General features: G+C 48.4%; 1 protein-coding gene and 1 long non-coding RNA gene across 2 annotated transcripts; one reads left to right on the forward strand and one right to left on the reverse strand.

Annotated features, from left to right (window-relative positions):
• Positions 1 to 331: 331 nt before the first annotated feature.
• On the forward strand, positions 332 to 12,292 carry SLC22A14 (solute carrier family 22 member 14). The gene is made up of 10 exons (XM_086365938.1): positions 332 to 877; positions 1,563 to 1,666; positions 1,874 to 2,028; positions 2,992 to 3,160; positions 6,461 to 6,581; positions 6,824 to 6,921; positions 7,179 to 7,393; positions 9,090 to 9,198; positions 9,812 to 10,015; positions 11,952 to 12,292. Exons 1-10 carry the CDS (start codon positions 365 to 367, stop codon positions 12,118 to 12,120), a joined length of 1,857 nt encoding a protein of 618 aa, XP_086222064.1. The 5' UTR covers positions 332 to 364; the 3' UTR covers positions 12,121 to 12,292.
• LOC147348040 (uncharacterized) lies at positions 11,019 to 25,191 on the reverse strand. Its single transcript, XR_015150915.1, has 3 exons — positions 24,956 to 25,191; positions 12,464 to 12,572; positions 11,019 to 12,085 (listed from the first exon to the last, which is right to left on the reverse strand). It is a non-coding gene; the product is annotated as an uncharacterized LOC147348040 (long non-coding RNA).
• Between the last annotated feature and the right edge of the window lie 91 nt (positions 25,192 to 25,282).

Genomic DNA, 25,282 nt, shown 5'->3' on the forward strand with positions numbered 1-25,282 from the left:
AAGACTGGCTGTGCCTCAGCTTGTGTGTGTGTGTGTGTGTGTGTGTGTACGTGTATAAACAAAGTTTCTACTGTGGGTAAGTTTCAGGGGAGCTCCTCAGGACTTAGCTATTCATGATAACAGAGCATTTTCTAACACATTAAAAAATCTTAAGTGTTCTACATGTCACCAACGGGTGGGACAATGGGGGACAAATTAAGAAATTTCCGAAACAGAGGAGGGAACTACAGAGGCCATTGAGATTGGGATCTAAACTGTTTTCAAGCCAGAGAGGCCACTTTCTGGCCAGTGGCTCCCACACTGGCCTCTGATGTTCTGAAAAGTGGTGTCAGTGAAGACTGAGCTGCATCCTTTCTTTGCAGAGATGGCAAAGGAAAACAGCCTCAAGATAGAGTTCAAATCCCATCCTCATCCCAGGAACCTCCACCAACATGACGGAGCAGAAAGCCCCCGTTCCTGTTCTCTGGATATGCTATTACAGAGATTGAGGGCCATAGATGCCCAGGATGATAAATTAACCAACATTATGGATGTGGTGGGGGAGTTTGGCACATTCCAGCGGAGGCTGGTGGCCCTTAACTTTATTCCCAACTTCTTGGCCTCCTTCTTCATGTTTGCTGATATCTTTTTGTTCACACCCCAAAAGCCCTATTGCAACACCAGCTGGATACTGGCAGTAGACAGCAACTTGACAGAGGCTGAGCAGATGAATCTGACCCTGCCCCGTGCACCCAATGGCAGTTTCCTGACTTGCCTCATGTACGTGCCTGTGGAATGGGATCTGCATTCTATCATCCAATTTGGCCTCAATCACACAGACTCATGTCAAAATGGGTGGATCTATCCTGAAATGAAGAGGCGGTCGCTGATAAATGAGGTATGCCTTGTCCTGAGTTGTCTGAAGCTACCCCAGGGCCCCAGAGATGTGCCTTCACCCTCACTGAACAGTGGGGGGAAAACTGAGACCCACGAAGGTGAAGCATTTGGCCAGGGCAGAAACAGGATTCTTTCTGCCCAGCCCTAGGCTTACCAATCTTAGCCAGGAAGCTAGAGTAGGCTGGGGAGTATGGGCAGGTGGTGGTGTTTGCCATCTGTCCAGGAAATTGCTTCTGGAGTTGTGGCTCTGCCTTCAAAAATCACAAAAGTTAGAGAATTGGGGAAAGAACAGCTTTGATCTGGTACCTCTTAACAGTTTCTCAGCCTAAGCTGTTAACCTGGCCCTTTCACAGCATAGGTCTGCCCAATCTGATTCTCTAGCCTGGAGCCTAGCATCTGTATTTGGGAAAGAGTCTTTGGTGATTCTGGCCTTCGCTCAGTCACCTGTCCATCTATCCCCTTTCTTGGCCTGTGTCTCCAGTCTCTCTCTCCAGCCCTAGTTCCTCGAGTCTGCTAGATGTAGGTGGGATGCAGAGGTAACGCAGCTGAGGCCTGCTGCACACAAGTTACCTGCCATTGCCCCTGGCCCCTTTTGCCTAAAAGCCCACCCTGGGTGGAGGCTCAGTCTCTGGACCTAGAAGGCCCTGGGTGGAGGCCTGTGGCCAATCCCTGCATATAACCCCCAGTTTGACTTGGTGTGTGGCGGGGAACCAAACAAGGAAATCGTGCATACCATGTTCTTGGCTGGGCTCTTGACGGGGGCTTTCTTCTTCGGGTTCATAACTGACAAGTAAGTCTTTTGGAGTTTCCTCTGGGCCCTGGGACATCCCTCCCTCTTCTTCGTGGCCATTCAGAGCCAATGAATCTCAATTTAAGGGAGGCAAGGGAAGGGGCACTCCAGAGGCGGGTGGACGGCTCAGGATCTGGTCCTGAGTGCGGAGTGGGGCCACCCGCAGAGATCCACGGTCTCGGCGCAAGCGCCCTTCCACTCCTGCAGGTTGGGCCGCTACCCCACCATCCTGCTGTCGCTGCTGGAGCTGATGATCTTCGGCTTCGGGACAGCCTTTGTCAGCAGCTTTAACCAGTATATATTCTTCCGCTTTTGTGTGTCCCAGGCCGTGGTGGGCTACGCCATCAGCAGCTCGGCTTTACGTGAGGCGTGAGGCAGGGCGCTGGGGGCGGGGCGCTGGGAAGCGGGTGGAGCTGGCGCGCACCTGCTGGGAACCCACCGGACAGTTAGGGTTATGGCCCAACCTGGCAGCCAGTGGAGGCTGAGGGATGCCAGAAAATCTGTGCCCACATTGCCCTTGCACCATCATCCCCCTGGTACCCCGCACATTCCCTGCCCCTTCACACTCCCTGCTTCACCTACATGGCTTATGCCTATTCAACTCTTAAGAAAGCCCAGGTCGCTAGTAAGCACGTACTGACTCCTTTCATCCTGGCAACTGTCTATTCAGCAGGGACTATTCTGCTATTCCTTTAGCTGAGGAAGATATTTGAACCTTGGGAAGTTAACCAACTTGCTCAGGGTCACACGGTAGTTATGTGAAAGAGCTGGGATTTCTGCCCCCCACCCCCAACCCGTGATGCAAAACTCCCACGCACCCATACATTTATTGCTGCCATGGCCTTGTGTGAAACCTGCGGGGGAACTCCGCTCCCGCTTCCCACTGGGAAATTTCCAGAGTCCCAGCCAGAGGGAACTGGGTCCTCCACAGAGGCTGAGCTCTAAGTGGCCAAAGCACTGATGCACTAAGAGTAAAGACAAGGACAGTGACGCCTTGCATGTGTCAGGCCACATGTGAAGTCCTGTGCCCAGGACCAGGCCTTCTCAGTGATAGGTGTGTGGTCAGGCAGGAGGTGTTTAGAGGGAACTTCCAGGATGAGGACAAAGTGGAGGCCACCTCTGTGGTTGGGAGCTCGGGCGAGGGCCTGCAGTGTGCCCTGGGGACACTTAGGCACTCTCTGTGGCTTTGAAGTGCTGTCTCTGGACCCAGATCCCAAGCAGGCAGGAGAACGCCAGTCCCTGAGCAGAGCTGGGGCATCTCAGAAGCCTGGGTGTGAGGGCAGCCTTGTGAACCTGAGCTGATTACGATTTTGTCCTTTGCATAGTCACCGAGTGGCTAATGGGCATGTACCGGGCCTACGCCTTCATCCTGGGACACTGCTTTTTCGCCATGGGAGTCGTTTTCCTGACAGGACTTGCCTACAGCCTTCCCCACTGGCGGCTGCTGTTTCTGTTGGGGGGAACACCTATATTCCCCCTCATCTGCTATATCTGGTGAGTAAACAAATATAGGACATGCCACAAGGATGGGTCTGATGGGCTGGAGACTAGGAAGGTGGGGAGTCCGTGAAGGGTTGGAGTGCATGGGATTTTCCCTGGGAGAAAGTATATGAGAGGAGAAAGAGACAAGGCAGACCCTCTGGAACCCCAGCATTTATGCCATCAGAGGAGATCCTCAAAGAGATGTCAGAGAGGTGGTCAGAAAACCAGAAGAAAAAAATGTTGAAAGGCAAGAGTTTAAGGATTAGGGAATGGTCAGAGTTGAAGGCAAGAAAGGTGAGAAGCATCTGTTGGTCTTGGTGACCTTGAGGTGGCTTCTGTGGAGCCAGAGGAGATTGAGGAGTGAGGAGGCCCTGAAAAAATAGAGTCATCCAGGTGGCAAAAGGAGAGGAACAAAAGAGAAGGCAGAGAGGGAGAAAACTGGAATCACCGTGTTAAGGGTTTGGCAGTTCTGGGTGAAGCAAGGATCATCTTGCCACAGAATGTAAGGACAGACTCCCTTTCTCCAAGACTGTGCTTTTCATCAGGCTTGAGTAGATGACTTGAAGACTGTGTCTTTCATGAGTAGATGGGCAACATGGGGAGGGAAAGAGATTCAAGACTCTCACTTCCACGAACAGGAAATTTCTAGCCTTTCTAGTTGGCAAAGGAAGATGGCCACTGGGCCGTGGTGGTTTTTTGTTTTTTTTTTTTAATAATAAATGCTGTCCTGAAGGTGGTAATACCTGTCTTTCAAAGGTGAGGTTATCAGACATTCTTAACAGCTTTAGGAATTCAGCTGAAATTTCAGGTAAAAAAGTTCCATGTTATATTCGATTCTTCCTTTTTTCTCTGATTTCATTTTTTCATTTCATTTCCCTTCTTCCTCACCCTTGATGCTGAAAACTCAGCCTCTGTGCACCAATGGCAAATCAAATCTTAGAGACACAGTTTTGAGTGAAACAGAAAAGAATAAGCCTTATTGCTTTGCCAGACAAAAGAGGGGACAAGCAGGCTCCTGCCCCAGAAACTGTGTCCCAACCCCAGAGGATTCAATGAGGAGTTTTATAGTAATGGTTCAAGGGCGGAGTTGCTGATAAGATTAGGGTATGTGCAGGACCTATACTCCTCTAATCTGGTTTCAGGTAATATTAAAAAAAAAAAAATATATATATATATATATATGTTTGTTTGTTTTATGTATTTGGCTGTGCCAAATCTGTTGCAGCACATGGGATCTTTTTAGTTATGGCACGTGGGATCCCTGACCAGGAGTCAAACCCAGCCCCCTGCATTGGGAGTACAGAGTCTTAGCCACAGGACCACCAAGGAAGTCCTCAAGTAATCTTTTGATGAGCTTCTCTGGTTCCTTTAATTGGGCCTTCTTTGGAATGTCTTCTTTGTCTTTGGAATGTCTTTGGAATGTCATTCCAAATGTCTTCTTTGGAATGAAGAGTGCCGACAGCTTCCATTTATTGGGGGCTTCATAAAGAACTCAGAAGATATTGTTCTGTGTATCCCTTGAGGCTGAGCCAGGACCCTGCCCCAAATCTGCACTGCTGTTTCTTGGCTGCTCCTTCCTTGTTTCTGCATCCCCTCCCTTCCCTGATTAGTCCATTGGCATTCAGGGACACTCATGGAGGTTGGAGTCTGTTCCCTACAAACAAGAAACGGGGGACACAGAAAGGTTTCCAACCCAGGATCCTCACAGGGTCCTCCTCAGTTTCAGCCTCTCCTATGCTTTCAGTGCCAACTATTCCACATCTGAGGACTGGGGTCTCCAGGGTCCTCTGAAGCCAGGAGCAAGGTTCTCTGACCTCTCCAGCTGTGCGGCACGGGCCTTGCCTGCCCAGTCGGTCCACTTCATCCACTTCTGGGCTTCATGTACTTGCCAAATCTTTCTTCCCATCTCTCCTACTTGAGGGTTGGTATCTTTTTTCACTCCTTTTTTTAAAAAAAAATTTATTTATTATTAATTTATTTGATTGTGCCAGGTCTTAGTTGCAGCATACGGGATCTTCCATTTTCCTTGTGGCATGCAAACTCTTAGTTGCAGCTTGGGGGATCAGGCTTGACCCCTGGGTCCAGAAGATCCCCTGGAGAAGGAAAGGGCAACCACTCTGGTATTCTTGCCTGGAGAATCCCTGGTACAGAGGAGCCTGGTGGGCTACAGTCCATGGGCTCATAAAGATTTGGACATGACTGAGCGACTAGTTCCCGTATGAGGGTTCAAACTCGAGCATTGGGAGCATGGAATTTTAGCCACTGGACCACCAGGGAAGCTCCTCACTCCTCTATTTTAGTAGGCATGTGGTCAATCTCCCATCTTTTTGGAGACATCCCAGTTTAATGACTTGAGGACAGTTTTGTAGCCTTAGAATGGAGGAGGATAACAGGGTGACTGGTTGCTGGCCCCTTGGGGGGCTGCAGGGGGTAGGGAACAGGAGCAGGGGCAGGTAGAGGGGATGAAGTTGTCTCTAGAGTCCTGGGTGTGTGTGTACAGTGGCCAGCTGCAGAGTCCAGGTTGGGGCAGGAAGAGGGACAGTTACAAGAAATCAGCAGGGGCTGATGGCAAGGTTTTGTTGAGAGTGCCTTTCCAGGGGACTGAGGTTCATACTAGCTCCGCCTCTGAGAGTTTGGGCAAGCCACTAGGCCCTGAGGCTGAGAATACATTGGGAATAGTCATACTAGATCTGGGTTGGGCAGAGGATTAACAGACTGATAAAATAAGGACACTTAAGAAGTGCTTTAAATGTTAAAATGTATAGGTTCTTCAACTTGGAAGGATTAGGAAGAACCAAGGACCTAGGGTTATTTTGAGGTCAAAGGCAACGGGAGATGTAACCAGAAGGAAGTGGGCCGGAGTAGAGACCTCCATTCACCCAGGCAGGCGCTGGGCCCTGCAGTCAAAACTGGGGTCCTGTCTCCCATACTCTCCAGGCTATTAGGAGATAGGAAACAGGAGAATCCCCAGCTACGAGAACGAGGCTCTAACAGAGGATGTGGATGCAGAGGGAAGAGGCCTCAGTATGTCTGGGCAGGTGTGGACAACCCCTAAGATAGAAAATAGCTGTTAGAGGTGGCTGAGGGGGACAGAAGCTGTGGTGCAGAAGCAGCCAGTGGCCGGGGTGTCACTGAGCAGTGGTGGATACTGTAGAATGGCTTGGGCAGGAGTGGGTATGGGAGTCCAAAGATGATGATCACCTTCAAAGCCTCCAACATCTGAGTCACCTCATGCTGGAACAGAATGGCCATGGCTGAGGCTGGGATGGGGCCATCTTGGAGTGATGGGTAAGAGAGGGATGGGCCATGCAGGATTCTTCCAGAGTCCCCACGGTGGCTGATAATGAAAGGGAAGCTGGAGGAGGCCAAGCAAGTGTTGTGCTATGCAGCTGGTGTGAACAAAAAGACCATTCCTTTAAGTCTGCTGGATAAGGTAAGAGACCTCTGGCCTGGAGTCGGGGCCCGGGCAGGAGGGCTACGTGGGACCTCGGCCCAGAGGGTGTCCCCAGCCCACTGCTTGAGGAAAAGAGTGATGGCAAAATGGAACCCTGCCAGGGAAAAGCCAGAGGCCAGGCTGGCCCTGGGAGGCAGAGGGCAGGGGACCTCGTGAGTCCCGCTGGCGGGGAGCAAGCTGGGGTCTTGGCCCTGCTGTGGCCGGTCCTGCTTGTCCTGTAGTTGCAACTGCCTGGAAAGAAGGTGGCTTCGGCCTCTATCCTGGACTTCTATAGCAACAAGGACCTCCGCAAGTTGACCTTGGTGATGTGCAGCATATGGTGAGTACCCAGGGCTGGCGGCGGGGACTGCAAACGGGCTTGCAGTTCAGGGATCCAGGGAGAGAATAGATGTTGGGGGGCCGGTGGGGGAGCAAGGCCTGAGAACCCTGGTGCAGCCCGCAGAACCCAGATCTCTGTGTTTGTTCCTGTCCTCCATGGCCACCCTGCCATGCTCTCCTCTGCCTGTCTTTATTCCTGGCCCTGGCTTTCCGTGTGTCTTTTTCGGAGTGTCTCTCTCTTCCGGTAACGAATTCCAGGTTTGCCGTCGGTTGCAATTATTACATGCTGGGCCTCAAGATAAAGGAATTGGGTGTGGACATCTACCTCACACAAGTGATTCCTGGCATGATGGAGGTGCCCGCCCGGCTCTGCTGCATCTTTCTCATCGAGCAGTTGAAGAGGAGACGAACACTGATTGTGACTTTGTTCCAAGGTGCCATCATGTGCTTCCTTAGCCTTACGCTCCCATCAGGTACAGCCTCCACAACCCCCTTTCCGCCTCCCTGGTGGCACCCCCCAACCTTCTAGCTTCCTCGAATCCCTTCCTCGTGCCTCCTGCCCCTATCCAGGCAACACAACACCCTGGGGGTCAGCCTGTTGCATCCACAGCCCGCCAGCCCTATAGTGGCCCTAGCACTTCCTGAGAAGGGAACCATTCTCTAGAATGGGTGAAGAGGGGCCTCCCAGGACAGGGCACTGGAAGGTCCCAGGGTCCTGGGAGGGGAAGAGGTGCTGTTCAGAGGAATCGTCCTTGGGCAGGAGAGCGGGCAGCCTTCTTCCCCTCGAGTCCTACCCACATCAATAATTAAATGCGAACAGAGGCAGTAGAAGTAGTCTTCAACTGCCACCCCAGCCCTGTGTCATCTGTAGCCTCACCAGGAAAAGCTCAACTGCCCACTGAAGACTGAGCATAACACTGGGCCAAACTCTCAGGAACAATTCTTGCATGGAGGCCACTCATTCCCAGGGGGGCCCCATGCCCCGTGCCCTGTCAGTTCAGAACCAGGGAAGGAAATGGGAGGGCGGACTCTCAGTATTTTCAAAATTGCAGAGTCCTAGAACAATGCATATGCTCCAGGTCACCAGGCTGGCAGAATGTGGCAGGGCTGAGATGTGGACATTAAGATGTCAGCATTCATTCACCTGATCAGAATGGGTACCACAGGAGCCCCCTCAGCCTCTGGGGCCAGGGTCAGGGAGGCTGTGTCCAGGATCTGCCTCATGGCGTTCCCTCACTCTCCCTGGGGACTGCAATTTTGTGTGTCTTGACCTGGACCCTTTTTCTCCCTCTCCTGCTGTTGGCAGTGTTGACTGGCTAAAACAAAACAGAAGAAACAAAGCCATTATTCAGTTTCTATTGTTCAGTGGTTTTTTTAAAATGTGGGTCTATAATGACTTAAGCAGAACTGTCTGAAACTAGACAGACTAGGAGGAAAATCCCCAGTAAATAAAACTAGGTCTCCAGTTTCGTCCTGGAGCCAAGTGAAGCCAGACCCGGAGCTGGGCACGGGGAGGAGGCCTAGGGCAGGGTCCCGCAGAGGCTGGTAGGGGAGGAGCTGGAACTCCTGGCTCCAGGTCAGTGAGCCTGGGTTCAACTCCCCTAGACCTGAGGAATGGGCTTTCCTGAAATCATTTCTGCCTCTTCCAGTGTATAATCTGGCTCCCCAGAGTTGGGCATCCTGGAATGTCTAGCCATTCAGGCCCCGGGGACTAAATGCCCCCTTACCCCTCTCTACCTGGCAGAGAATGAAGGGGAAGTGGGGAGAGCCCTGAGCAGGCAGCCAGGCACACAAGGTGCCGGGCTGGGGCTGAATGGATGCTCCAGAAGGAGCAGGCGGTGGGGCGGGGGAAGCTGGGCCTTGGTGAACATGTGCAGGATCACAGAGAGCCTGGAGGCAGGGATGCAGGAGCGGAGTCCACACAGTGGGTGCTGGCCGAGAGCCCACATGGGCCCCACTCTACTGACCAGCTCTGCCTGCTCATGTACTTATTCCCTCTAGCAGACTGACCCTTCTCTGAGTCTGCTGGCCAGCTGACCAGGTGGTGGGGGGTGGACTGTCCAGATGCCTTCTGAGGGGGATTGAGGGAGGGCCAGTGGGCAGGCCTCCCCAGGCTGCCCCGAGGGAAGGGTGGCCACAGACTCAGGCAGCTGCATTGTCTGGCCACAGAGTTGAAATCCCTTCTGGTCTTGATAACCCTGCTTGGAGAGTTCAACCTGGCCGCCTCCATCACCATGTTCTACATCTACACTTCTGAACTCCTCCCCACTGTCCTCAGGTAGGGGCCTGGAGGGTGATGGTGGGGGCGGGGCATGGTCGGGGGTGGGCAATAATAGAATGAATAACAGCAGCTGAGACTGGGCATTCACCTGGTGACAGGCACTCTGCTCAGCAATTTACATGGGTTACTCCATTTAGCTCTCACCCTAAATATCCCCCTAACACCATCATCAACCCTAATTCAGACATGAAATCAGAGCGGTAAGGGCACTGGCTCAAGGTCAGACATAGCAGATGGCAAACATGGGGTTTGGACCTAGGCTGTCTGACTCCAGTCCCTGACTGGCACTGACTGCCTAAACTGTGTCTGGGCCACTCTGAGGTTCAGGCCCTTCTCCAGAGGAACCCTTGATGATGGCTATAGTATCCCCCTCCCCAGCCACCCTCACACACCCACACTATGGTGTATGAGCCTTATAATTCTCCTACTCCTGGCTCCATAAAAAATTACTACCTACCTTGCAATAACAAGGAACTAAATTCTCCAAGGTTGCACAGTGAGTTGGACAGGGTAGAGATGAGGGTGTGGGATTTTGGGAAGCTGCTTTTCCCACCCAGTCCAGTCGCTGGGCCCCAAAAGCCTCCAAATGAACTCTCACCTCCCCTTCCAGGGCAACAGGTCTGGGTCTAGTGTCTCTGGTCTGGGCAGTTGGAGGCATCTCTTCTTTGACACTCGTCAGCCAGAACATTGCCATCTTAGCCATCATTCTCTGCTGCCTCTCGGCCCTCGTGGCTTTGTTCTACTGCTCCAGTATGCCAGAAACGCAAGATCAGCCCCTGCCTGATACCCTGGAGCACATTGCCCCACATACAAGGTGAGTGTGCGTGGCTTCTGGGCTCTGGCCAGAACAGGGCCTGGTTTCCAAGCTGCTGGCCATGAGAGCATGTCAGACACTATCCATCCCTGCCCTGCTGCCAGGAGGCCTGTGATACCAAGGCTACTCTGTAGTCACACAGACTCCCTCGCTCTCCTGGGTGCTGCAACCTGCCTTGGTCCAGCCCAGCCTCTGCCAGCTCCCATCCTGTCTGGCTCTCCTGACCCAGCGTGGGGCAGACCTTCTTCTTTCCTCATCCCCTGATGCCTGTCTACACGGGTGATGCCCGTGGCGATGCTCTGGGCTTCCTCCCCTCCCAGGGCACAGAGGACTGGCTTGGAATCAGCTTTCTGAGTATTTCTCCAATCCTTTCTGAACTCCCAGTTCCTCAAAAAGGACCCAGTCTTTTATTATGATTTTTTTTTGCCCATACCACCACACAGCATGGATGGTCTTAGTTCTCTGACCAGGCATTGAACCTACACACCCTGCAGTGGTCGTGTGGATTCTTAACCAGTAGGCAGCCCGGGAAGCCACCAAAGGGACCCAGTCTTGATTGATGACTCTGGCCTCCTGGCCCCAGTAGCCCAGGACCCCGCTTGGGAAATGGGCTCCACCCAACTGCTTTATGGACTCTTTGGTCTCTGGTCTCTTAAGTGCCCCTGGAGAAGGCTTGTCAGGATTGGTAGAAACACTCCTCCTAGGATTTAGGCCAGCAGAGCCCACAACTCTCTCCCTGGACCTGAGCAACAGGGAGGGGCAGAGGCTACCTGATGTCTTCCAGTGCCCTCTGCTCATAGCACAGGGGCCTCTGCCACTGGCTTCCTCAGTCCTCCTCCCCACCATCGGTCTACTTCCCTTGTCTCCTTGTTCAAACTCTCATTGACAGCCCCTGAGCTAGGCATGGTACCAGAGCCGGGCTGTCAGAGGTAAGAGGTTCCCAGGCTTGAGCGAGGGAGACAGATATGCAAACAGTTTTCACCAATGGACTCTGACACAGGAATATACAGGACCTATAGGAACCCCAGGAGGGAGGAGCTTTACTTTAGGGATTTGGGGCAGGCTTCCCAGAAAAAGGGATATTTGAGTAGGGCTTTGAAGGATGAATAGGCGTTTGGTCCGTTGTAGAGAGGGGGACTGGCATGCAGCAGAGGGACAGCATGGTAACTAAAAGCACAGGCTCCGGAGCCAGGGAGCCTGGAGCTCTATCCCTGCTCACACTCGCCAGCATGTGCACAGGGAGGTGACCTACTACCTCTGAGATTCAGTATCTGCAACATGGGATGATAACATGCATGGAGCATTTCCCATGTGTCAGGGCCTGTTCTCATTGCATGCCTTTCCACCTGTGTCCTAACAGTCACCACGTGCAGTAGTGACAGGCAGGTCCTGTCACTATCCCTCATTTTACAGGTAAGGAAACTGAGGCATAGAGAGGTGAAGACATAGACCCTAGCCTTCCTCTCTCATAGGAATTGGGAAGGTTAAAGCCAAATGAAGGGGTTGGCAGGAATTCCCTGCCATTCCAGTAGTTAGGACTCTGTGATCTCACTGCCAAGGACCTGGGCTTCCATCCCTGGTCGGGGAACTAAAATCCTGCAAGCCGTGTGGTGAGGCCAAAAAACAAAATTAAATAAATAAATAGTAGAGTGGTCGGCACAGTGGCACAAGGCAAGTGCCCAGTAAATGCCAGTGATGAAGATGGTAAACGGCATCCCAAAGATGCAGAAGAGCAAAGGGTTTGACCAGGGTTGGGAGATGCAACAGGCCTGATTCTAGAGGCGAGGACCCCTCCTAGGCTCACACAGAAGCTTGGCTGGGGACCCACCAAGGCATGGGAAAGCCCCGCCTCTCAGGAATACAGAGCCAGGCCTGGCCTGTTTTCTCAGCTCCTAAAAGGATGCAGCTCAGACTTTTTCTCCAATGGTTTCTCCAGGAGCATAAGCGAGGAACTCTCGAATGAGGACATGTTGAGTGACGATGTGACGGAGGAAGCGGCCAAGAACACCATTCTCAACGCCAGGTTGACAAGCATAGACCATGATGGCCTCTCCAGCCCGTCTTTGCAATCTAAAGAAGAGACAGTAGACAAGGAGGAGGACTGAGCACCAGGCCCTGTATGCCCTCGGGTGGGAGCTGAGCGGCTGGATATGGGGCTGTGAATTCTAGGCCTATTTTGACTTGGGGGGCAGGGTCAGTCCTGCTCCAAGGCCAGCCCTCCCACCTCTCAGGGAGCTAGCGTGTGATTCATTCCAATAAAAGTACCGTGTTTCACTTGAGATGACTAGGTCAAAATTCACTGTGTCCAGAGGACCCAGGGGCCCAAGCCTGGAGGAGAGTGGTCCTTGATGTCTCCGCTGGCCTCTGGGGACAGCGAGAAGTCATCTGATTGGGGTGTGGGGGTGGGTCGCGTCTGTGGGGGCCAGGACTGGGAAGGGCAGCACTCACCTCCACGCTGCTCACATCCTTCAGCTCAGGTGTCCACTAGTGTGGCTGGGCTTCCTGCTGCGGGTGTAGGCTGGGGACAAATTCCACAGGCCCACCCCTGTGTGCGCACCTGTCAAGGGAGGGGTGGAATGTAAAGGAATAATGAGAAGGTCTCCCTTTTGTGCCATGGCACAAGGCTTTCTCATGCCATCTTTCCTTTGCTTTTCCCAAACTCCTCTTGGGGATTACCTATCTCACTCTCATCCTGTGGAGAGGGGAGGGCTGTGTCTTCCTTGATGATTCCATCCCAACTCACCTCTGACCTCCACCACCCTTAGGATAATCCTCAAACCCCAGCTCACAGTCCCGGCTGCCCTGGAGGTGAGTCTGCCTTCCCAGTCAGTGTATGGGCTCTTTCAGGCAGGGCCCAGAATTTCTTATCCACTGGTCAGACCTAGAAACATTTGGGTCAGGCCCTGGGCTCTACTTGGAGAAGGCAATGGCACACCACTCCAGTACTCTTGCCTGGAAAATCCCATGGACAGAGGAGACTGGTAGGCTGCAGTTCATGGAGTCGCTGAGAGTCAGATACGACTGAGCAACTTCACTTTCACTTTTCACTTTCATGCTTTGGAGAAGGAAATGGCAACCCACTCCAGTGTTCTTGCCTGGAGAATCCCAGGAACGGAGGAGCCTAGTGGGCTGCCGTCTATGGGGTCGCACAGAGTTGGACACGACTGAAGTGACTTAGCAGTTAGCTGGGCTCTACTCTCTCTCCTCCCCAGGAGAGGAGTTTATTTGGAAGATCATTATCAGTTTGCAGAGAGGTGCTAACTCCCCAGAGATTCTGTGGGAAGGAAGGAAAGAGTGTTTTCATGGAACCTCAGCCCCTGGGCAGGGGCTGGAGTGCAGGGCAGCAGGGCATCCAAACTTGAGGACAGTAAGAAGCTAGTGTCCAGGACTCCATCTTAAATACCATTTTCTTTTTTTTTTTAACTGAAGTATAGTTGATTTATGTACAATGTGGTGCTAATTTCTGCTGTAGAGCAAAGTAACTCAGTTATAAACATATACACATTCTTTTTTTTTTTTTAATGTTTTTCTCCATTATGGTTTATCCCAGGATGTTGGATGCAGCTTCCTGTGCTATACACTAGGACCTAGCTGTTTATCCATTCTAAATGTATAAAGGTATCATTTTCTGATTTCTCTGTTCTTTACCCCGTTTCCCAGGATTGCCTCCAAAGAGGGATTTGAAAGGCCCAGGAAAAAAGATCTCTTGAAGTTTCTGCTTACAGGACGACAGGATATTTTAAAAGGCCTCCCTTGCTCCTTCTGGGAGAGGCTTGTCTGTGAACTGTGATGGCCCACACATTAGCTCTGTTTAAACGCGTCATCTCACATTACTTTGCTGGAAGGATTCAGCCAGTGCTGCAGGGAACAGGAGGAAGACATGGGTCCAGACAGAGAAAACTGATGGGGCAGAGTCGAAAGAGCTGGTGGCCACAGATGTGACTGGCAGAAGATCTAGAACACCCCTACCTCACTTAGATATTCCTTAGGCGGCCAGGATTTGTCGATCACTTGCAGATAGGACCTAGTTTGCTTATCTGTTGTTTAGTTGTTAAGTAGTGTCTGACTCTTTTGCGACCCCATGGATTGTAGCCCAGTAGGCTCCTCTGTGTGATAAGATTTCCCAGGCAAGAATACTGCAGTGCATTGCTGTTTCCTTCTCCAGGGAATCTTCCCAACCCAGGGATCGAATCCGTGTCTCCCTCATTGCAGGCAGATTCTCTACCTCTGAACCATTCAGTTCAGTTCAGTTCAGTCACTCAGTCATGTCCGACTGTTTGCGACCCCATGAATCGCAGCACGCCAGGCCTCCCTGTCCATCACCAACTCCCGGAGTTCACTCAAACTCACATCCATCGAGTCGGTGATGCCATCCAGCCATCTCATCCTCTGTCGTCCCCTCTTCCTCCTGCCCCCAGTCCCTCCCAGCATCAGAGTCCCTTCCAGTGAGTCAACTCTTCGCACGAGGTGGCCAAAGTACTGGAGTTTCAGCTTTAGCATCAGTCCTTCCAAAGAACACCCAGGGCTGATCTCCTTTAGAATGGACTGGTTGGATCTCCTTGCAGTCCAAGGGACTCTCAAGAGTCTTCTCCAACACCACAGTTCAAAAGCATCAATTCTTCAGTGCTCAGCTTTCTTCACAGTCCAACTCTCACATCTATACTTGACCACTGGAAAAACCATTGCCTTGACTAGACGAACCTTTGTTGGCAAAGTAATGTCTCTGCTTTTGAATATGCTATCTAGGTTGGTCATAACTTTTCTTCCAAGGAGTAAGCATCTCTTAATTTCATGGCTGCAGTCACCATCTGCAGTGGTTTTGAAGCCCCCCAAAAATAAAGTCTGACACTGTTTCCACTGTTCCCCCATCTATTTCCCATGAAGTGATGGGACCAGATGCCATTAGGGAAGCCTGTTTGTTTATCTAATCAATGGCTAATATTACCTAGAGTTTGGCATTGTATATTTTAACAGGCCATAGTCTAGCCACTAGCCAGATAAGGCTGTTGAGGGCTTGAAATGTGGGTCATTGGAGCTGAGATGTGGGCACGCCCGTAGGCCGAGGTCAGGCTGTGTCTTTATCCTGAGGGCAGTGAGGGGCTTCTGCCAGCTTTTAGGCAGTGGATGCAGAGTCAGTTTTGCCTTCCACAAGGGTCACCCTGGTGGCTGTAGGGTGATACATGCATACAGTAGAACGTTTTCTGGCCCAAAAAAGAAATGAAGTACTTATATGCACTACTGTTGCTCAGCAAAGGGCTCCTGTGTCTGCAGTGTAAGAGGCCAAACTCTGACACTAGATGTGGCAGCACAGTCATGGTTTATCGCAGAGTACCAAGAAAGGGAGTGGGGGACATGTTTCAGATCCATTCCAACTTTGAGTTGGAGGTGTTTTTAAAAGGGAAGAACAAGGAAGCTGAGATTAGTCATTGTCCTGTATCATTTCTGTGATGTTTTAAAAATCATAGTTTCAAGGAGTTATGAGTTTTCCAGTTTCCACCTCTCAGGGTCCTGTGAGCTCATCTTGCCCTGGAGATGTAACTTGAGTTTGTATATTTGATGTCTACAACAGCAATTTTAATACATAGATGTTGTTTCCATGTTATCAACAGTAGCTGTCTTAGTCATTGGATACCTCTAGATGATTAGTGTTCAGTGAGCACAGGATCAAGGTCAGAGGGGACAAGAAAAGGAATAATGGTTTAGATAGAGAGGTTAATCATAAACCAGGTAAGGGAACTCTGTTTTAGGAGGCTCAGCTTCACTACAGTGTGAATGAGTCTTGACAAAGTATGCAGAGTATAGTAAACCAGTCACAAGAGGCCACAGAGGTTGTATGATTCTATTTAATTTAAATATCCTAAATAGGCTAAGTAGATTAGTGGTTGCCAGTGTTTGGGGATAATGGGAAAGAATGAACAATGGGATTTCTTTGGGGGCTTATGAAAGTGTCCTAAAATTGGTTGTGGCAATGGTTGAACAATTCTGTGAACACATTCGAAACCATTGATTGAGTACTCTAAATAGATTGTGTGGTATGTGGTATGTGATTGTGTGGTATCAGTGAGGATGTTAGAAAAGAGAGATTAGCAGAAGGCAGAGTAATGAAGGAGCAGAGAGCAGGGTGCTCACCTGACTGCAGTTAGAAGGGTGCGTTGTGCAGCATTTCTGGAGGGGAGTTTGGTAAGATGCTCAAATATTGATGTTTTGACTCTGTCTACCCTTTGACTCAGGAATCCTCCCCTGACTTACCCAAAGGAGGAGATACAAAGATAGGTGTACACGAGGATGTTCACTGCAGCTTTGTTATATTAAAAATATACAATTTGGGGAAAGTACAATTTGAGGGGATTTCCCTGGTGATCTGGTGGCTAAGATTCCATGCTCCCAAGGGAGGGGGCCCAGGTTTGATCCCTGGTTAGGAAACTAGATCCCACATGCTGCAACTGGGAGTTCCCACATGCAACTAAAGATCCCCCCTGCTGCAACGAAGAATGAGGACCCTGTGTGATAAATTTTTTTTTTAATTTCAGTTTTTTTTTTTGGGCAGGGGGGCGGGGGCGTGAAGCTTACGGGATCTTAGTTCCCCAACCAAAGACTGAACCCATGTCCCGATCGGTGAAGAGTGGAATTCTAACCACTGGACTGCCAGGAAAGTCCCAATCTTTTTTTTAAAACAAATTTTAAGTCATTAGTAAGAGATGCTACTGTTCAGATTATATAGTTAATACAATTTATTAAAGCTCTATATTTGTGGACATGAAAAGCTGTCCATGACATAATGTTTAGAGAAGTGGGCAGTTTAACAGGGACTTCAGCAGTTATGTAAAATTCAGGCATTTCTTTATACATATAGGGAAGTTCATCAAAAGGCTATGTATCTTTCAGAGCCCCTGATTTATGGAGTGTATTAGTTTTCTGGGGCTGCTGAAAAAAGTACCACCAAGTGGGTGGTTTAAAAATGGAGATTTACTTTTTGACAGTTCTAGAGGCTACAATCCAAAAATTAAGATTATGGTGGGGCACTGTGGTCACCTGATGTGAAAAACTGACTCATTGGAAAAGACCCTGATGCTGGGAATGATTGAAGGTAGGAGGAGAAGGGGACAACAGAGGATGAGATGGTTGGATGGCATCACCGACTCAATGGACATGAGTTTGCGTAAGCTCCGGGAGTTAGTGATGGACAGGGAAGCCTGGCATATTACAGTCCATGGGGTTGCAAAGAGTCAGACATGACTGAGTGGCTGAACTGAACTGAGTGTTCTCTTTGGAGAATCTAGGAAAGAATCTTTCTGTGCCTCTTCTAGCTTTGGGTAGTTGCCAGCAGTCCTTGAGTGTGTATCTGTGTGTGTGTCTAAATTTCTCTTTTCCTATGGGGATACCAGTCACTGGATTAGGGCCCACCCAGTACAAAATCATTTACATTTGATTACATCTGCAAAGACCTTATATCCAAATAAGGTCACATTCACAGGTACTGGGAATTAGAACCTGAACGCACATTTGGGGAATACACAACTCTGCTCACTATGTATCTGTACTGTGCTTAGTCGCTCAGGCATGTCCGAGTCTTTGCCACCCCGTGGACTGTAGCCTGCCTGGCTTCTCTGTCCTTGGGGATTCTCCAGGCAAAAATACTGGAGTGGGTTGCCATGCCCTCCTCCAGGGGGCCTTTCCAACCCAGGGATGGAATTCAGGTCTCCCTCATTGAAGGCAGATTCTTTACCAGCTGAGCCACCAGGGAAGCCCAAGAATACTGAAGTGGGTAGCCTATCCCTTCTCCAGAGGATCTTCCCCACCCAGGAATTGAACCAGAGTCTCCTGCATTCATTGCAGGCGGATTCTTTACCATCTGAGCTACCATGGAAGCCCTTCTGCTCCCTATATGACGTTCGTTAATTTCTTTTCACTCTTTAAAAATGTTTTTAATTATTTTTGGCTGTGTTGGGTCTTCGTTGCTACTCGGGCTTTCTCTAGTTGTAGCAGCCTGGAGCTCCTCTAGTTGCGGTGAAGGAGCTTCTCATGGAGGAGTTTTCTCTTGCTCCAGAGCACAGGTTCTAGAGTGGGCGGGCTTTAGTAGTTGCAACACGTGGTCTCATGGGCTCTAGAATGCTGGCTCAGTAGTTCAGGTGCAGGGGCTTAGTTGCTCTTTTCACTCCTTAATGAAAGCATTCAAGAATGTGTTTTGAGTATGTGTATCCCCAAAGTTCTGAAAAGGATGTTTTCCTTTTCCTGGGTTCTAAACAGTATGTTGTATTTTGACTTCCTCTTTGACTCAGTAATTATTTAAGAGCATAAGTTAAAAGCACTAAGCAGCCTGAGATCCAACCCGTTACTGCTATTTTGTTGCTTGTTTTCTTTTTCTTTATTCTTTTAGTCTAAAAGTTAAAAGCTCAACAGTACAGAGGAAATTCAAAAGCAGAAGTCACTCCCTAACCACCAGTTTCTAAATCCCACTCCAACAGATAATTGTTAATCATTTAGAGGGGCTTCCCTAATGGAAAGTGGCTAAAACTCTGTGCTCCCAGTGCAGGGAGCCCAGTTTGATCCCTGGTCAGGGAACTAGATCCCACATGCCACAAGTAAAAGTTTGCATGCTGCAACGAAGACCCAGTGCAGCCGAATCAATATTTAAGTCTGTCTTTGAGAGAAAAGAAACTCATTAAAAAAAAAAAACTTGAAGTATATATTTCCAGACCTTCCTTTCATGTATACAAAACTACAGGGTTTAATTATCTGCTTTAAACACTCCTGGAATAGGAGAAATTGAGATTCCAAGGGATAAAAGCAGTAAAACCAGGAAAATGCAAGAGAAGAACACCAACGTTTAGTTTTCCTAAATCAAATTCGCTTCTGAGGTGAGTACAAAGACAGAAAGAGCAGGAGCTTTTCTCCTCAAAGCTCTTTAGAATCTGATGGAACATCAAAGTCCATCAAACTTTTCTCCAGATGTAAACATAAAATCAGCTTTATTTATTTATTTAAATTTATTTTAATTGGAGGCTAATTACTTTACAATATTGTGGTGGTTTTTGCCATACATTGACATGAATCGGCCCTGGATATACATGTGTTCCCCATCCTGAACCCCCTCCCACCTCCCTCCCCATCCCATCCCTCAGGATCATCCCAGTGCACCTGCCCTGAGCACCCTGTCTCATGCATTGAACCTGGACCGGCCATCTATTTCACATATGATAATTCATGTTTCAATGCTATTCTCTCAAATCATCCCAACCTTGCCTTCTCCCACAGAGTCCAAAAGTCTGTTATTTACATCTGTGTCTCTTTTGCTGTCTCTCATATAGGATCATAGTTCAGTTAAGTTCAGTTCAGTTGCTCAATCGTGTCTCTTTGAGACCCCATGAATTGCAGCACGCGAGGCCTCCCTGTCTATCACCAACTCCTGGAGTTCACTCAGACTCATGTCCATTGAGTCAGTGATGCCATCCAGCCATCTCATCCTCTGTCGTCCCCTTCTCCTCCTGCCCCCAATCCCTCCCAGCATCAGAATCTTTCCCAATGAGTCAATTCTTCACATGAAGTGGCCAAAGTACTGGAGTTTCAGCCTTAGCATCATTCCTTTCAATGAACACCCAGGACTGGTCTCCTTTAGGATGGACTGGTTGGATCTCCTTGCAGTCCAAGGGACTCTCAAGAGTCTTCTCCAACACCACAGTTCAAAAGCATCAATTCTTCGGTGCTCAGCTTTCTTCACAGTCCAACTCCCACATCTATACATGACCACAGGAAAAACCACAGCCTTGACTAGATGGACATTTGTTGGCAAAGCAATGTCTCTGCTTTTCAATATGCTATCTAGGTTGGTCATAACTTTTCTTCCAAGGAGTAATATATATGTTACCATCTTTCTAAATTCCATATATATGTATTAATATACTGTTTTGGTGTTTTTCTTCTGACTTCACTCTGTATAATAGGCTCCAGTTTCATCCACCTCATTAGAACTGATTAAAATGCATTCTTTTTAATAGCTGAGATCAGCTTTAAAAAAATCTGAATCTCAGCTGTTTGAGTTACTTATTTAACTAGAGGCAGGACCCACCCCTCACCCTCAGACTTGGATAAACAAATCTGTATGACGTTTGCCCTGCTAAGGGCTATAGTTCAAAACATTTCTTTTCACTCATAACAGTGTCCCACTGATCTTACAAAAATTTTGTACTACTTTTGAGATAGAACAGAAAGAAGAATTATTTAATTTCTGACATATCTCAAGATGAAATCTGTAAGATTTCAGACAGGTATAATAAATTATTGAATGTGAAAGTCACTTAGTCGTGTCCAACTCTTTGCGACCTCATGGACTGTAGCATGCTAGGCTCCTCTGTCCATGGAATTCTCCAGGCCAGAATACTGGAGTGGGTAGCTGTTCCCTTCTCCAGGCTATCTTCCCAACCCGGGGGTCAAACCCAGGTATCCCACATTGCAGGCAGATTCTTTATCATCTGAGCCACCAGGGAAGCCCTAAATTAGTGAATCTGAATTATAATTGATTTTTTTTTCTAATTTTATTTTATTTTTAAACTTTACATAATTGTATTAGTTTTGCCAAATATCAAAATGAATCTGCCACAGGTATACATGTGTTCCCCATCCTGAACCCTCCTCCCTCCTCCCTCCCCATACCATCCCTCTGGGTCGTCCCAGTGCACTAGCCCCAAGCATCCAGTATCGTGCATCGAACCTGGACTGGCAACTCGTTTCTTACATGATATTTTACATGTTTCAATGCCATTCTCCCAAATCTTCCCACCCTCTCCCTCTCCCACAGAGTCCATAAGACTGTTCTATACATATCAGTGTCTCTTTTGCTGTCTCGTACACCGGGTTATTGTTACCATCTTTCTAAATTCCATATATATGCGTTAGTATACTGTATTTATGTTTTTCCTTCTGGCTTATTTCACTCTGTATAATAGGCTCCAGTTTCATCCACCTCATTAGAACTGATTCAAATGTATTCTTTTTAATGGCTGAGTAATACTCCATTGTGTATATGTACCACTGCTTTCTTATCCATTCATCTGCTGATGGACATCTAGGTTGCTTCCATGTCCTGGCTATTATAAACAGTGCTGCGATGAACATTGGGGTACACGTGTCTCTTTCCCTTCTGGTTTCCTCAGTGTGTATGCCCAGCAGTGGGATTGCTGGATCATAAGGCAGTTCTATTTCCAGTTTTTTAAGGAATCTCCACACTGTTCTCCATAGTGGCTGTACTAGTTTGCATTCCCACCAACAGTGTAAGAGGGTTCCCTTTTCTCCACACCCTCTCCAGCATTTATTATTTGTAGACTTTTGGATCGCAGCCATTCTGACTGGCGTGAAATGGTACCTCATAGTGGTTTTGATTTGCATTTCTCTGATAATGAGTGATGTTGAGCATCTTTTCATGTGTTTGTTAGCCATCTGTGATTTTTTTTTAACTTTTGTTTTTTGGCCACATCATGCAACTTGCAGGATCTTAGTTCCCCAACCCAGGGCCATGGCAGTGAAAAGTGCCAAGTCCTAACCACTGGATCACCAGGGAAGTCCTGAGTTATCTATTTCATTTCCCAATTTCTGATTACTTTTGATTCAGTGATTTTATCTTTGTGTTAAAAGTGGAAGGGATAGGTATATATATACTACATATAAAACTTTGTGTGTATGTATATATATATATATGTGCTGCTGCTAAGTCACTTCAGTCGTGTCCGACCCTGTGCGACCCCATAGACGGCAGCCCACCAGGCTCCACCGTCCCTGGGATTCTCCAAGCAAGAACACTGGAGTGGATTGCCATTTCCTTCTCTGATGCATGAAAGTGAAAAGTGAAAGTGAAGTCGCTCAGTCGTGTCCGACTCCTAGTGATCCCATGGACTGCAGCCTACCAGGCTCCTCCGTCCATGGGATTTTCCAGGCAAGAGTACTGAAGTGGAGTGCCATTGCCTTCTCCGATAGCTTTATATATATAAAGCTACAAGTATACTCCTAACTTTTCACTCTTAAAACTACTTATTTAGAAGGATGTATATATGCCTGAATGGTTTCAGTAGAATCAGTACTAACGAATACAGCTTTACATAGGTTGGATAAAAACAACTAGTCTGCTATTATTACACAAACAGAATAAAATACATTGGAATTTAAAAACAGTGCATTTTTATCCAGAAAGCATATTTCTTCAGAGTTTTTCTCAAAGAAAGAGGTTAACTTTGAGAAAAATTCATGTTGTGGCTGCAGACTTTAAAGAATGAAGAGATAATTCAGGGGTGTTTCACTGGTGAACAGAGTATAGAAACTGAATTTATGTTTGTCTCCCTTTTCCTATTTTACAATGAGTCCTTATTATTATATCTACTAAATGAAATGTTTTTCTCTTTCTGAAAAGCTTACATCTAGTGCTTACCCTCAGATAGATTAGCTTTCACTGACTCGTGTGTCAAGATGTAATACATTCAGTTAACAAACACCTAGATTGAAAGAAAACTTGATTCAGTCAAAGACCTTGCTCAGTTCAGTCACTCGGTCATGTTCGACTCTTTGTGACCCCATGGACTGCAGCACACCAGGCTTCCCTGTCCATCACCAACTCCCGGAGCTTGCTCAAACTCATGTCCATTGAGTGGATGATGTAGTCCAGCCATCTCATCCACTGTTGTCCTTTTCTCCTCTTGCCTTCAATCTTTCCCAGCATCAGGGTCTTTTCCAATGAGTTCTTCATATCAGGTGGCTAAAGTATTGGAGTTTCAGCTTCAACATTAGTCCTCCAAATGAATATTCAGGACTGATCTCCTTTAGGATGGACTGGTTGGATCTCCTTGCAGCCCAAGGGACTCTCAAGAGTCTTCTCCAACACCACAGTTCAAAAGCATCAATTCTTTGGTGCTCAGCTTTCTTTATAGTCCAACTCTCACATCCATATATGACTACTGGAAAAACCAGTAGCTTTGACTAGACAGACATTTGTTGGCAAAGTAATGTCTCTGCTTTTTAATATGCTGTCTAGGTTGGTCATAGAGCTTGCTAAGAGAAGAAAATGTACGCTAATATCTTTGTAGAAAATGTCAGAAAGTAGCTTTGTGGCTTGAAGGTGGGGAAACACTTCTTAAACAAAATCAATACAGAGACAATTTGACAGATTTTATTACATTAAAATTAAATTTTTCCAGTCCATGAAGGGCAAGATGGACAAAGTTAGCAGATAAATGACATATTGGGAGAAGATATTTGCAAGACCTAAGACCAAATGGGAACTTACATCTTGAAATATAAGAACCTCCTGCAAATCCTTTAAAAAAGACAAAAATTCTCAATTTGAAAAATGGGCAAAGGGAATAAGCAGGGGATTCACGGAATGGGAAATCCTAAATGGCTGGTGAGCGTATATGAAGAGAAGCTCAAATTCATCAATAATGAGAGAAATGCAAATTAAAGCAATAATGAGAAACCACTCCTCACCTATTACACTGGCAAAATCAAAAAGGATATAAATGCCAGGTACTATATATAGGATGGAGAAGTTCAGGTACCCTTGGGCATTCCAGGTGGGAGTGTAGACCAGTATAGCGATTCTCAGAAGTAATCCAGCACTCTGATGATACGAGTTATACACACATAATATAAACCCTACTCTTGGATATTACCCACCCACCCCCCGCAAAAAAAAATTCCCTCCCAGAGGTCCACAGAACCATGGATGAGGATGTTTCAACCTGTGCTACTTGCATTAGTGGGGAACTGGAGTCCACCCCAGTGTCCCTCGGGGGCAGCTCAAGCAGCAAAACCTGGGGTCAGTACACTAATGAACACGATAGAGCTGTTACAAGCAACCAAGTGGATCAGGGGCCCCCACACACTGTGCCCTTCATGGCATCCCTCAGAATCTCAGTTTTGCCATGTGCTTCTTGGCCAAAAGAACAGGTTAAGGGTTCTGTTTACTAAGTATCAATAGTTAGACCCAAACGGCTTTATATGTACTTGTGCCCTAAGAACTTAAAAGCTCTTTGAAGAAATTAGTGCACATAAGTAGGGAGAGAAAATAATTTCATTTCCTTCTTAACTAAGCGTAACTACTCACTAAGGGGATGTATGTGCCCATTGAGTGTTGCACAACTCTTCAAAGATTAGAATCAGACTGAAAACCGCTGCCCTTATTTTTTCACTTTAATTTTCCTGCAGTACTTGTTTATCACCATGACTGCTTAATCACCGCAATTTGCTGATCACTATGACATAGGGTTGCAAAGATATGATCTTTGCAAATCCAGTGTTAGAACCGTTGACTGCCCAGTAGTCAACAGTCAACTACTTACCAGTGCCCTTAGAGACTGACAAAGGTTGAGATGAGTATCCCTGTCTTTCCCTCCAAAAGTAAAAATACCCCGCTGCACCCCTGTGGGTTCCCTGCACCTTCCCAGAGCACCTGGGTGCAGTTTGGGAACCAGAGAATACATATAACTATGAGTAAACTGTAAAACCCGGAGAAGGCAATGGCACCCCACTCCAGTATTCTTGCCTGGAAAATCCCATGGACAGAGGAGCCTGGTAGGCTGCGGTCCATGGGGTCGCTAAGAGTCGGGCACGACTGAGCGACTTCACTTTCACTTTTCACTTTCATGCATCAGAGAAGGAAATGGCAACCCACTCCAGTGTTCTTGCCTGGAGAATCCCAGGGACAGAGGAGCCTAGTGGGCTGCCGTCTATGGGATCGCACAGAGTCGGACGCGACTGAAGCGACTTAGCAGCAGCAGCAACAAACTGTAAAAAACAGTGCTGAATTTTTAAAAGTACTTCAAAACTAACGCCTAGGGAATTTCCTGGAGGTCTAGGGATTGGGACTCGCTTTCACTGCCGACATGGCGGATTCAGTTCCTGGGTCCATTTCCCTGTGCCCCTTAACTCAGCACCATGAGTGGACAGCTGCTCCAGTACCTGAGAGAGACGACCTTGGAGGTCCCAGGCTCCGGGCTCTCAGAGAGACAGGTAGGAACAAGCCGGCCTAAGGATGAATCCTCTGGTCAGGCGTCCTCCAAGGGAAGGCAGGCCGCGATAAGGCCGGGTCTGCGCAGGGAGCACATTGGATGGGATTGGTCGGTCGCCCCGGTGCTAAAAGCAGGCTGACGCCGAGCTGCGGCGCGTCCCCACCTCGTTCACCCGCAGGTGGCGCCAGAGTGCAAGGCGGCGGGGGCCCCGGGTCCGGGAGATCGGCCGGGCGGGGCGAGGGGCGGGCCCGGCGTATCTGCGCGTTGGAGCGCGGCG

This window comes from Bos grunniens, chromosome 22 (genome assembly GCF_055505025.1).
Source record: "Bos grunniens cultivar Pamir isolate PY7600 chromosome 22, Bosgru_T2T1.0, whole genome shotgun sequence".
NCBI lineage: Eukaryota > Metazoa > Chordata > Mammalia > Artiodactyla > Bovidae > Bos > Bos grunniens.

Coding starts and splice junctions, on each gene's coding strand:
- SLC22A14 (XM_086365938.1), top strand. CDS start 365: ATGGCAAAGGAAAACAGCCTCAAGATAGAGTTCAAATCCCATCCTCAT. Junction 3,161..6,460: donor CCCCTCATCTGCTATATCTG/GTGAGTAAACAA, acceptor TGGGCCATGCAG/GATTCTTCCAGAGTCCCCAC. Junction 6,922..7,178: donor TTGGTGATGTGCAGCATATG/GTGAGTACCCAG, acceptor AACGAATTCCAG/GTTTGCCGTCGGTTGCAATT.